At 40.7% G+C, this 13902-nt stretch overlaps 1 protein-coding gene across 1 annotated transcript; it reads left to right on the top strand.

Annotated features, from left to right (window-relative positions):
- Positions 1–3650: 3650 nt before the first annotated feature.
- Positions 3651–12632, top strand: SULT6B1 (sulfotransferase family 6B member 1). Its single transcript, XM_060755087.2, has 7 exons — positions 3651–3846; positions 6573–6685; positions 7642–7731; positions 8825–8951; positions 9197–9291; positions 10669–10825; positions 12447–12632. Exons 1-7 carry the CDS (start codon positions 3651–3653, stop codon positions 12575–12577), a joined length of 909 nt encoding a protein of 302 aa, XP_060611070.2. The 3' UTR covers positions 12578–12632.
- The last annotated feature ends 1270 nt before the right edge of the window (positions 12633–13902 follow it).

The following is a 13902-nucleotide window of genomic DNA, read 5'->3' as shown; positions in this document are numbered from 1 at the left end:
CCTGCTACTAAGGAGGATGTCGAGGTCCTGAACCGGTGCTTGGCCGTTGTGACGGTCTGGATGGGGGCGAACAAATTGAAATTGAATCCAGACAAGACAGAGGTACTCCTGGTCAGTCGCAAGGCCGAACAGGGTATAGGGTTACAGCCTGTGTTGGACGGGGTCGCACTCCCCCTGAAGACGCAGGTTCGCAGTTTGGGTGTGATCCTGGACTCATCGCTGAGCCTGGAACCCCAGGTTTCGGCGGTGACCAGGGGAGCATTCGCACAGTTAAAACTCGTGCGCCAACTGCGCCCGTACCTTGGGAAGTCTGACTTGGCCACGGTAGTCCACGCTCTGGTTACAACCCGTTTAGACTACTGCAACGCTCTCTACGTGGGGTTGCCTTTGAAGACGGCTCGGAAGCTCCAATTAGTCCAACGGTCGGCAGCCATGTTACTAACAGGAGCGGAGCGCAGGGAGCATACAACTCCTCTGCTGCACCAGCTCCACTGGCTGCCGATTTGCTACCGGGCTCAATTCAAAGTGCTGGCATTGGCCTTTAAAGCCCTAAACAGTTCTGGCCCAACCTACCTATCCGAACGTATCTCGGCCTATCAGCCCACCAGGACCCTAAGATCTTCTGGGGAGGCCCTGCTCTCTATCCCGCCTGCTTCACAGGTGTGGCTGGCGGGGACGAGAGACAGGGCCTTTTCTGTGGTGGCCCCTCGACTATGGAACGCCCTTCCCATGGAGGTAAGATCAGCCCCCTTGCTGATGGTGTTCCGAAGAAGATTAAAAACCTGGATGTTCGGACAGGCATTTGGTTAATTCGGTGTAATGAATGTGATGATTAAAGGATTGGTAATATGGATGACGAAACTGGATCACGATTTTAGTCAGGAGATGCATTGGATTGTTATTGATGTACCAATATTGTGTATTATGTTTTTATGGTTTTAAATTGTATACTGTTGACTATTGTATTTGGTATTTTGTTGTAAACCGCGTTGAGTCGCCAGCTAGGCTGAGAAACAGCGGTATACAAGTACAGTAAATAAATAAATAAAATAAAATGTTCTAGAGGCATTTTCTCCTGACGTTTCGCCTGCATCTATGGCAAGCATCCTCAGAGGTAGTGGGGCCTGTTGGAAATAGGAAAATGGGTTTATATATCTGTGGAATGACCAGGGTGGCACAAAGAACTCTTGTCTGCTGGAGCTAGGTGTGAATGTTTCAACTGACCATCTTAATTAGCATTTGATGGCTTGGCAGTGCCTGGGGGAATCTTTTGTTGAGAGGTGATTAGATGTGCCAGATTGTTTACTCTCTGTTGTTTTGCTGTTGTAATTTTAGAGTTTTCTTAATATTGGTAGCCAGATTTTGTTCATTTTCATGGTTTCCTCCTAAAAGAGAAAATCTTTTAAATATTAGCAGAAACCTTTATTTTGATATAAGAAAATATTGTATATAAGTATTGTGGAAGTTGAAGTCCAAAACACCTGGAGGGCCAAAGTTTGCCCATGCCAGTTATGATAGGAGAGTTTCATTTGTTGCTCAAGGTGCATCCAGGTCATAATCCTGCAAGGGGGAAAAAAAAAAATCAGAAATCCGCTTTGCAAAATGCATATCCCTTTTCATTTTAAAAATCAGTATAATAAAACAAAAATTACAAAAACCAAACCCATTAAACTAATTAAATCCGTAAAAAGCGTCCATTAAAAAACACAGGGTTATCAGGAAAATGCCTGATTCAGTTGTGAAATTCTGGAACTTTTCTTTGTGTTAAGTTTTATTTGTTTATTTAAATGCTTTCTCCTCTGTCTAAAGATCTCAAGGCGATGTACATCTAAAATGGGTTTAAAAGCCTAATTATGTATTAAACAAATTAAAAGAAGACAGATTGAAACGGTTTAAAATAGTTCAGAATGGTTTAAAACAGTGGTTCTCAACCTCTGGGTCCTCAGATGGTTTTAGTCTTTAGAGAAGGCTGTTAAAGAGTGCTCACGCTTAAGCTTCAGGAAGTATCTTAAGACCTGGCTATGTAAGCAAGCAAGCCCATAAGTATGACGTAAGAACAGCAAAGCAATTGGTTCAATGTTTACAAAGCTCAGTTTGTAAGATAAGACTTTTGATATGATTGATATGTTTTAATCATTTGAAAGACTATTTCAATTGATATGTGTGTGTGTGTATACACACACACACACAGTTTTATAGAATCATAGAATCATAGAGTTGGAAGAGACCTCATGCGCCATCCAGTCCGACCCCCTGCCAAGAAGCAGGAAAATCGCATTCAAAGCACCCCCAACAGATGGCCATCCAGCCTCTGTTTAAAAGCATCCAAAGAAGGAGCTTCCACCAAAGTCCAGGGCAGAGAGTTCCACTGCTGAACAGCTCTCACAGTCAGGAAGTTCTTCCTAATGTTCAGATGGAATATCTTTTCTTGTAGTTTGAAGCCATTGTTCCATGTCCTAGTTTCCAGGGCAGCAGAAAACAAGCTTGCTCCTTCCTCCCTATGACTTCCTCTCACATATTTATACATGGCTATCATGTCTCCTCTCAGCCTTCCCTTTTTCAGGCTAAACATGCCCAGCTCTTTAAGCCGCTCCTCATAGGGCTTGTTCTCCAGATCCTTGATCAATATTATATTATATTATATTATTGACTAGCTGGACACATTCCAGCTTGTCAATATAATATAATATAATATAATAATATAATATAATATAATATAATAGCTTTTTACTGATATTGTTATTGTCTGAATCTGGCATTGAGTTATTGCCATAGTTTGTAAGCCACTCTGAGTCCCCCTTTGGGGGTGAGAAGGGTGAGGTATAAGTACAGTAAATAAATAAATAAGGCTAAAAAGCCTGTAAAACTACAGCTCTCAGGATTCTATGGCATCGAGCCACAGCAGTTAAAGTGACTGTGAGAGCTGTTCAGCAGAGGAACTCTCTGCCCCAGAGTGTGGTGTAGTCTCCTTCCTTGGAGGCTTTTAAGCAGAGGCTAGATTGCCATCTTTCGGGGGTGCTTTGAATGTAATATTTCTGCTTCTTGGCAGAAAGGGGTTAGACTGGATGGCCCACAAGGTCTCTCCCAACTCAATTATTCTATGATTATAAGTGGTGTCAAACTGCATTAATAATGCAGTGGAGATGCAACTCCCTTTGCAGCAATTGAAGTAAGCTAAGAATAAAGGCTGCGGGGATAAAAACCGGAACATGTGAAAAGTAGCTAAAAATAGGATGGCAATGGATTCATGAATTCTGGTCCTATTAAATAAGAGTTTTGAAAAATAATGTTTTTCCTGGGGTGTTTTTGTTATGTAAGTTTAAATGCAAAATCTGGTCTCAAATGCCTGCCAAACAACTTCAAGTTTCATATCCGTTGTGCTTTGGCATGCCAACATTGCTCAGCTTTAATGGAGATTACCTCCAAAGTATGAAGAGTACAAAGTCTGCACCAATGGGTTGTTTTTGTCATCAACAAAAGGAGGAGATGAGGAAATCGATCTGATCTTGAAGGCTGGTTCTGAAAAATACCCAAATACAAAAGGATAAACCCAGTGCCAGGAATGGCGACTCCTCCTCTCAAAATATCCCATTTAAAGCTATTTGCTCTCCTAACAACGCTCCAACTGCTTACAACAGGGAAGGTCAACCATGGCTGAGAAAACATTTGTAGGAGAAATAGAGAAAGCCTTAGAGAAAACCAAAGGCCTCGACATGAATGAGCTTCTCTTTTCCTATCGAGGCACACTCTACCCATCCACCGTGTGCAGTGCTGAAATGTTTCAAGCCTTGGAGACATTTGAAAGCAGAATAGACGACTTGGTGTTGGTGTCCTATCCAAAATGCGGTGAATACAACCTTAAGATTATTTTGCCTTAGCAGACTAGGGTTGTTTCCACTTTTGTGAGTCACCTGCAATGGTGAGATGAGGGTACGGATTCACTGTTCTAGTGAGCCCAGTTCTTGGCAAGAGGGAAAGCCTGGGAGGAAGTCTCCAGCAATAATTGATTTGTTGCTGCAGCTTGCAAAGACTCTCCTTTTTGTTAGTCTCCTTTTTGTTTCCTAGTTGTTGTAATGCCAGGGCTCACCCTCCACTCTGCTCTTCTGTTTAGAAGCAAATAGGTCAGATTAATTGTACCATGACCTGCCTCCCAAAGTAAGAGTGAACAAATAATCCCCCATTTTACTTTATTCTTCTTTATTGAACATATTTGTCTTAATTTCCAAACAGGAAAATGTGTTCTCTCTGTATTAAAAATTTACAAAGAGAAAAGCACAGTAAAGCTTCCTTTTCTAATGCACTCGAAAATCACTGGAAAAAGTTTTTTCTTGACAGATTAGTTAGGATTAATTAGCTGCTGCATTGTGCCAGCCATTGCAAAGAGGTGATCCCTGGGAAAGCAGTAGATACAATGTTATGTGAATGATTAAAGTGTTATCACCAGGCTTTATTGTAAGGTTTGTTTTAATGCACTTTGAAGCCTGAAAGAGAGAGATACCTTGTTGCAATAGGAACCTGCTGACCACTTAGCTCTTGGCCTGGTCAACTTCAGAGCAAATCTTTCCATAAAACATTTTGGATAGATAGTACTCTAAGTTTTTCAAAGGAAGATGTTTATTTCTTGGGAGGAGAGCAATGATCAATCTTGATAAAATAGTGAAGAGAAGAGACATCACACTGGCAATGAAGGTCTGCATAGTTAAAGCAATGGTATTCCTCATAGTGACCCATGGTGCGAGAGCTAGACCATAAGGAAGGCTGAGCGAAGGAAGATACACACTTTTGAACTGTTGTGTTGAAGGAAAATTCTGAGAGTGTCTTGGACTGCAAGAAGATCAAACCAGTCCATACTCATTGGAGGGAAGGATATTTGAGGCAGAAATGAAGTACTCTGTGCACATAATGAGAAGACTGGAAAGCTTGGAAAAGATAATGATGCTGGGGAAAATGGAAGGAAAAAGGAAGAGGGGCCGACCAAGGGCAAGTTGTATGTATGGTATTCTTGAAGTGACTGGCTTGACCTTGAGGGAGCTGGGGGTTGCCACAGTCGACAGGGAGCTCTTGTATTGGCTGGCTCATGAGGCCACGAAGAGTCAGAAGTGACTGAAAGAATAAACTACAAACCATCTACACTGCCATAGAATGCTGTTTTGAAACTGCATGATATGGTCAGTATAGACTCATACAATGCAGTATGGATAGCTTGCCTTCTTGTCACTTAGAATTAAGCCATGGATTTCCATCCAAGGCAGATGAGTGGCTTCTATAAAGGTTTGGTTATTGACATCTGTCAATTTTTCAAACATTTATTCCATTCACTCCCTTGCCAGTAAAGTCTTGACAACACATTCACATTTTGGGTTGGGTGAATGAGGAATGTTAATACTTTTTACTTCCAGCTGATAGGTTTCTACCATCTCTAAAATCCTCTCACTCTCCTCACTAGTTAAATATGATAAGTGAGTGCTCAGTGCTCTATCCCTCTCTTATATGGTAATTTCTGCTGCAATACTTTATAGCAGTGGTTCCCAACCTTTTTTTTGACCAGGGACCACTTTGACTAGGGACCGCTTGACCAGGGACTACTCTCCAACATTAGTACCAAAAGGGTTACGAATCAGTTTTTAGTCAATTTTAGATTCAGTTTGATTATTTGGGGTGCTTATTCAGAAAATTGCATTAGATAGACCACATCAGCTCTAGTTTCTGATACAGAACATATGCCATCTATTAGTTGCCATCTGCTCACCCCATATTTCATAATCGAGACCTGATGTGGTCTATCCAATGCAATTTTTGAATCAGCACCCCAAATAATCCAAGGAACAGGTCTAAAAGTGAAGGCACCAAGATTATTTTTTGTTGGGCTGTGTTATTATCTGTAGTAGTAACAGTGAGGCTGTGGACCATATTTTAGTTCTTGTGGACCACAGGTTAGGAACCACTGCTTTATAGCAATGAATTCAATTGCACTTCCTTGTAGGCAAAGTGTGTATAGGACTGCTGCCTTAAGCTGTATCTCATTGACCTTTTCCTTTTGAGCCGCGCGGTTCACTTTAAAAGAGTAGAATTCCTTCTGATGATGATGATGATGATGATGATAATAATAATAATAATAATAGCTTTATTTATATCCTACTCCCTCTCCCCACAGAGACTCAGAGTGGCTCACAACAATATAAAATTCACAGAATTCTGTCTATATAGGAAATAGTGTTTTTGTACTAAAACTCCCATCAGCCAACAGAATGAATGATGAGATATTTAGTGTAATTTGATAACTAATAGCTACAATTACTCACACCCTGGATTTTATTAATTGGACCAATCCACATATTACTCGATATTCAGAAGCCTGAAGCCCATTACCCTTGCTTCTCCTTGACTGTTCAGTATTGGGTTAATAGATTATCCAATCTCAGGATTTCTGTGTTATTCTGCCAATTTTATTTGGCCAAAGGTGATAAAGCTGCAGCCTTGTTTTACTGAAACTCTGTGGTAAGTGTCCATTGGCACTACCTCCAAATAACAATTGCATCCTAGTGAAAATGTTTCTTGTTTCTTTGCTTCAGGGATTCATTGGCTCATTCAGATTGTAAATGATTTAATAGCCACAACTTCGAAAACGAAGGCTGAGAACACAGAATTGCCATTTCTTGAGTGTGGTGATCCAGAGAAGTATGAGGTCAGTTCAAGCTGCAAAGCACGAATGTACATGAAAATTAAGCTTAACAAAAAAACTGCACAACCACTTTCTGATTTTTCCTCTTCAGAACCTAAGTGTCTGACATATAGTGGTACAGGTATACCTCAATTAAGGGAACAGAAATGTTCCTAGACATTACTTCTTTAACAGAAAATTTGGTACCAGAAGCAAGAATAACACAGCAAGAAACGGCATACGTTCCTATAGCACAGAAAGTTTGGTAAATGTTTCAGTAGATTCCCCAACCCCCCAAAATGTACATGTGAAATAAAATCATTAAGGGCCCTTCCACACAGCCATATAACCCAGAATATCAAAGCAGAAAATCCCACAATATATTCTTTGAACTGGAATATCTGAGCCCACACTGCCATATATCCCAGATCAAAGCAGATAATGTGGGATTTTATTCAGCTGCATGGAAGGGAACTCAGTCAGATAAACCTCACACATTTAAAAAAAACACAACATTTTGAACTTTTTAGAGACCAGATGACAGTTTCTTCCAAAATGTGTCCAGAAATGACTTTTGTTTTCTTAGCCTCAATTTTTCTTAGCCTCAATTTTCTTAGCCTCAATTTCAATTTTATACATCTGTGCCTTTTAATATGCCTGTTGACATACTGGTGAGCAGATGCATCTGATTCCTCTTTTCTTTCTGACATTTGGTTCACTCATGGTCAGTATGAGATTTTGGATGTAGCTGCTGTAGCTTGCCTATTGCACAAAGGCCCACACAGCTATAGTAGGATTGGCCAGAGCAGAATCCTATTCTTTCCCAATTCAAGTTTTATTATGATGTTTACTGCAGACATCCTGCTGCAGTCCAACACTTGATGAGCTGCACTTTGATTACTGGGAATCAACAAGAGATGATCACTACTGTGTATATGACTCACACATTTGATATTTTATGTTCATTTGTTTAAAAAAAGAGGATGAAAAAGTTACCATCTCCAAGGATTGTGGCTACGCACCTCCATTATAACCATCTTCCCAAGACCATCTTTAAAAATAAAGCTAAGGTAGGTGTTCATCTTGAATGAGAGCATCCTCTTTTATGGTAAGTCTGGAGACAAGGGCCTGGATGTCTCCTGGATGATCTAAAAGGGCTGTTTCATTAACTTAAATGTTTTTGTCTAGGCCAGTTGTTCCCAACCTTTTTTTTAGCAGGGCCCACTCTGACCAGGGCCCACTTGACCAGGGCCCACTTGACCAGGGCCCACTTTGACCAGGGTCCACTTTGACCAGGGACCGCTCCACAACAATAGTACCAAAAGAGGTGGGTCTGGTCAACTCTGTGGAAAGGAGTGGAAATAAAATAAATGAAGAGGAAGGAGATTCGCTGACCGGATTTTCATTCTCATGGCCCACTGCTGGGTCACGGCCCACAGGTTGGGAATCACTGGTCTAGGCAATGGGGAGGAATGAAGCCATTTCCTACAGGTTCCCTTTCCCTGTCCACTGAGAATGTGCTCCAATTGGTTGTTTGGCCCTCTAGAGTGTTTTTTAGACGCAAGAAAAAGTGGAGGGCAGAAAATCTTGTCACTGTAGCTGATGGGCACTATCACTGTGATTTACTTAAGTGATTTATAACTTGAGTAAATAGTTCACATGAGCCTTCTAAGACTAGGTATTAATGATAATGCAAAATATAAAAAAGTTAAGTCATACTGGAATTTTTCATGTCATATACTCTTATCCCTAAAATATAAGAGTATTAAATACTCCACGTGGAACATATGTATGTGCTGGAAATACAGTATATGGAGTATCTTATAGCTTTGTACAAAGAAAGTGCACTTTTGAGAGCTTTCTTTGCTTATTGGAGTCTCATACTTAGAAATTGGACCAGGATGACCATGAATATGCTCACCCTAGGAATATAATGTTAGAGACGCAAGAATGCCTGAGATTGTGCATTTTGAGGGCTCTCAAGACATGATGATGGCCATTACCTGAGGCTGTTACTCTCCTACACAGGAACCACTTATTTCTGACTATAGCTTAAGCAGCACAAAGTACCTGTATAGATTGTGAACTGGGATTCCTTTGGGAGTATTGTTCTTCTCCACATTAAGAACACCTGAAATTTACTATCTTGTTTTTTCACCTTAGGTGTTGGTGCTCTTTCGAAATCCTAAAGATACAGCTGCATCATTTTTCCAGTTCCATAACAATGTTCCTAGCATTCCCAGTTACAACTCTTGGGAGGAGTTTTTTCAACAGTTTATGAATGGGCAAGGTACTCTATTTCTAATGTTTATCATTAGTGGACACTACTTCTATAATGGATCTCTCAGACCCCGTGGGAAAGAAAGGGGAAGTCCTCTTGAGGAACCAAAATGTTATTTGTGCAAGATTGGACAGTGCCCAAATATTACATGAATACAATGACAATAGTTTTTAAATAACCTACTGCTAAAATTTTGATAGTTTTTGATAGTAGTATGAGTCCTTCTGATGTATTAATTGATGCCTAATTTGCAGTTGGCTGGGGATCCTATTTTGACCAAGCAGTTACCTGGAACCAACACATAGATGATGAAAATGTTCTGATTCTGACCTATGAAGAATTAAAACAGGTGGGGTGTATACACAATCTCAAGCAAGGCTTATCCTTCTGCATAGAGAAATAGGTGTAAAGTGTTCTGTTCTCATTTGTCTCCAATATTGTCACACTTAACTGCTTTAATCCAAACTCAAAATGATCTTGAGAGCAATGCAGTTTCCCCACTCGGTGGATGGCCGTGGTAGATGACCTACACAGAAAGCTAGACAGAGGGAGTGCCTGTTGATTCTCCTGGGCCTCTCAGTGGCTTACAATACCATTGACCATAGTATCGTCTTGGGCCATCTCGCTGGGATGGGACTAAGAGGCACTGTTTTACAGTGGCTCTGTTGCTTCCTGGAGGGCAGAACCCAGAAGGTGGTGCTGGGGACTCTTGTTTCAACCCTTGGCAATTGTCCTGTGGGGTTCTTCAGGGTTCCATTTTGTCTCCCATACTGTTTAACATATACATGAAACCACTTGGAGAGGTCACCCAGAGTTTTGGCATTTGGTGCCACCTATATGCAGATGACACCCAACTCTACGACTTCTTTCCACCTAATGCCAAGGAAGCTGTCCTGACTCTAAACCAGTGCCTGTCACCAGTAATGGACTGAATGAAAGCCAAAAAATTGAAATCCAGATAAGACAGAAGTACTTCTGGTCAGTCGGAAGGCAGACCAGGGAATAGAGATTCAATCTGTGTTGGATGGGGTTACACTCTACCTGAAGACAGGGATGTGCAGTTTGGGGGTCCTCCTGGACTTGGTGCTGAACCCGACAAGACAATATTATTATTATAACCTGTATGCCCAGGTATCGGCAGTGGCCAGGAGGACTTTTGCATAATTAAAAATTGTGTGCCTCCAAGTCAATGAAAAATTCCTGGTGTAAAAAAAAAAATAGGGTCTGCAAAATGGGAGCAGGTCCACAAGAGGATGTAATTCCCCAATATTCTGGGCTAAACTAAGCAGTTCTAGGCTGAGTGTTGGCTATGTATTCTGAAGCCAATAATAGTTCATCTGTCTTACGATGGATAATCATAGAATGATAAAGTTGGAAGAATAATACTATATTACTATAGGCAATCATTTGTGGCTGAACATGATTGTCACCCAAGATTAGAGTCCTGGTGATGGGTCTGCAAGTGACTGTAGAGACCTATTCTGGATCCTCATGGTCTGTCATAATGAGGATAAAGGTTTTTAGGTGGAAGGTCATGATGAGGGTTTGCTCTTCGCACATCTCTCCCTTCAACCCTCTATTTTTGGCTTCTCAAAATCCATGGCACTGTTGGAAAAGATACCAAGGGCCACCCAGTTCAACCCCCTGCATGCAGGAATACACACCCAAAGCACGCCTGACAGAAAAATAGCCTTCTCTATTGACTTTGTCATGACATTGCTTTTAGGATTTGGTTTCTGGAGTAAAGCAAATGGCAGAATTCTTTGGTTTCATGGCTACTGCGGAGCAAATCCAGGCAATTGCAGACAGGGCATCCTTTGAGGCAATGCGGGAGAGATCACAGGAGACACATGGTGCTGTTGGTCCACTTCTCTTTCGAAAAGGTAAATTTGTTTCAAAATAATATAGGGGCTTATACACAGAGCATTATTCTTACTTTATTATGTTTAAGAGCAGTAAGTTGTGAACACTTATGATCTCCTCCATTTTATTATGAGCTATAGTGAAATCTTATGCATGTCTAGGATCACTAAGGTTTACTCTTAAGTAAAAATTAGGACTATAGTTTCAGAGTGTTAAAGGGCATATGACAGCTAGTACAAACAATGGTAAAAGCACTGGGATTAATCTGGATCCCCAATTCAACTTGATCTATTCATCTTTGGAAACAATTTCTGGGAGTCAATTTCTGCCTTAAAAAAGGCAGAAGAGGCATTCTGTAGTTCATTCCTAAAACATTCCATATTAACTAGTAAACAAGAGTGTTTCAAAATGATGGGCCCAGCTTTAAAGCAGTATATTTCACAATGACAAGATGTCACAATTACACAAAAAGTTACAAACAGTTTGTAACTACTATTACTAAGTCATCAGTGCCAAAATACTCTTGAAATGCACATTGCACCTCAATTACAAATTCAGTCTTGCTGAACTACAGAACACAAAATGCCTTATGTTGCAGGGCAGCCATCTTGTGAATGATTGAGGGGCTCGTTGTGCATTGGGAAACACTATGCCCTACCCTTTCAAGTGGGTTTCATTCATGGGCAGTTCGTGGTTGTAGAGGTATAAGGATTTCAAATCAAGTCCATCTTTTGGAAACACCCTGTATTTTCTCATCCAATGTAATCCCTTTAACATTTTTAAAAGTCATGACATTGAGGTCAATAATATATATTCTATATCTTAGAGTGCACCTCCCTTGAACAATTAATGTGGTCTGGCACAACTTAACTGCCTTCAATACATGGCTCAATGTTATGGAATCATGGATTTTGTCATTTGGTGAGGCACCAGTGCTCTTTGGCAGAGGAATTGTAAAGCTACAACTCCTTGTCAATCTACAACTCCTTGTTAAGCTACAACTCCTACAACTCCTATTCCATAGCCTGGAGCCATGATAGTTAAAGTGACGTCAGACTGCATGAATTCTGCAGGGGAAATACACCTTTGGTCATCTTTCTATCATCTAAAAGAGAAACTGGTGCACAGTTGCAAGAGGAAGAATATACAATATAGCATTCATACTTTAGTTTTGAGCTATATGCCAGAAGCTGCCTTTTGCTGACTCAGACCAGCTTTTCAAACGATGGAGTATAGTTCAGTTGTGATTGGCACTTTTTTGTTGTGAGGTATTAGACAAGACTCTCTCCAGGAGGTTCCAGGAATTGAACCTGTCATCTTCCTCAAGGAAATCATACACTCAGTTATCTCTTCTCTTGCGGTATTTTGTATTCAGCTACATACTTGTCAAAGGAGAAATCTTTGGTCTATAGAAAGGGAAATACTGCAGGCAAGATGGAAAAGATTTGGCCAAGAAAGGAAGATATGCTTTTGTGACTGTGTCCAAATCAATCTTCAATCCAACTGCCTGTTTGTGCCATGCTGTGCCCAGCTGTCATTAATTTATAAAGTTATCGATTTTTTTCTTGGCTATCAAATAATGATTGTGTTTATCGGCTAAACATTTGTTGTCCCATATTTCCTCCCTCCATCTTGTTGCAGGAGCCATAGGAGATTGGAAGGACCTTTTCAATGATGAACAGAACAAAGAAATGGATGCAAAATTTAAGGAATGTTTAACAGGAACGAAGTTAGGAGTAAAACTGAAATACGATGTGTACTGCAAAGCCTGAAAATGTTTCCTGTGATAAAGCCTGTTTTGCAAAAGTTTTCTTTGCTTTCTGAAAGTCCAGGACAACTATAATCAGAACACTCATCCCTCTGTAGCAAATTTCAGATATTGTGAAAATTTGTAGTGTCAGATTTCTAAGATAGGTTTTCATTAAGCTTGGTCTGGTTTCACTATTTAATAAAAAATGGGCAATCTGTTTCTTCTTCTAAGTGCTGTAGGCAGATTTCCATTATGAGTAAAGGAAGATGGCATGAACCTAGGATTGTCAGTGATCAGTTAGGTGTGTTTCTCTGCCCAATTTAAATGTTCTGAAGCAGCAACAGAGGATGTTACAACTCTCCTCCTTCTCAAAACCCGTATGCAGAAATGAAGTACTATGCTCCAGGCGATTCCTTGTACCCTGAAGATGATGGTCCTCCAAGTGTAGTGTCTTGCCGGTGGGTTTGTAGGGGGCTGTGGAGCCCTATTCTTGATCCGCATGTTCTCCTGCAGTGAGGACATCAGTTTCTAGGTGGAAGGCAGTCCCGGTCAGGGTTGGCTTGACACGCATTCCTCTTGGCACATTTCTCCCTTTTGCCCTCCAGTTGTGCCTCTTCAAATTCTGCAGCACTTCTGGGCACAGCTGACCTCCAGTCAGAGCACTCAAGGGCCAGGGCTTCCCAGTTCTTGGTGTCTATGCCATAGTCTCTAAGGTTGGCTTTAAGCCTAACTCCAGGTAGAGGAAGGTAACAAAGGTAGTGGTCGGCTGGTTTTGGCAACATCTGCATCATTCCCTTCTGGCCACCTGCTCTGATTTGATGAGATCAATCATTACAGAGTAAAATCCCAAGTAAATTTAGGATGTATTTAGATTTTAGAGGCATTTATCCTCCTGATAATTCAGTGGGCATGATCATTAAATTCTGCCAAAATCCTCATGGAAGTGTGATATAACAATGACTATTCAATAGTTGTCAAGTGGCATTCATTATGGTAGTTCACATAATCACATCCTGAATGAAGACCCTCAAAGCTATGCAGCTGTGTTGACGTTTAAAACTCTAAGAGAAGGTCTTTTAGAGAGAAAATGGGTCTTAACTGTACATTCAAAAAGAAGCCACCATATCATAAAAGACTCTGGATTACAAAGAGAAATAACTCACAACAATGCATTGTTATTGGGGATATCAATTTCCTTCCCAGCAACTATGCGGACTGTAGTTAAAAGCAGAAGGAACAAGGAAGCTGAAGGAAGTAGCCAATAATGTAATGATTTCCGCTCATCAAAAAATCCTTTTGTGCTGATCTTGTGAGCTCTGTTTGCAATGCTCTTCCTTTTGTTTAAAG

Source organism: Anolis sagrei, chromosome 1, assembly GCF_037176765.1.
Source record: "Anolis sagrei isolate rAnoSag1 chromosome 1, rAnoSag1.mat, whole genome shotgun sequence".
In the NCBI taxonomy this organism is placed as follows: Eukaryota; Metazoa; Chordata; class Lepidosauria; order Squamata; family Dactyloidae; genus Anolis; species Anolis sagrei.
Note: the sequence above shows the minus strand (reverse complement) of the source record. Positions and strands in the feature narration are given on the sequence as shown.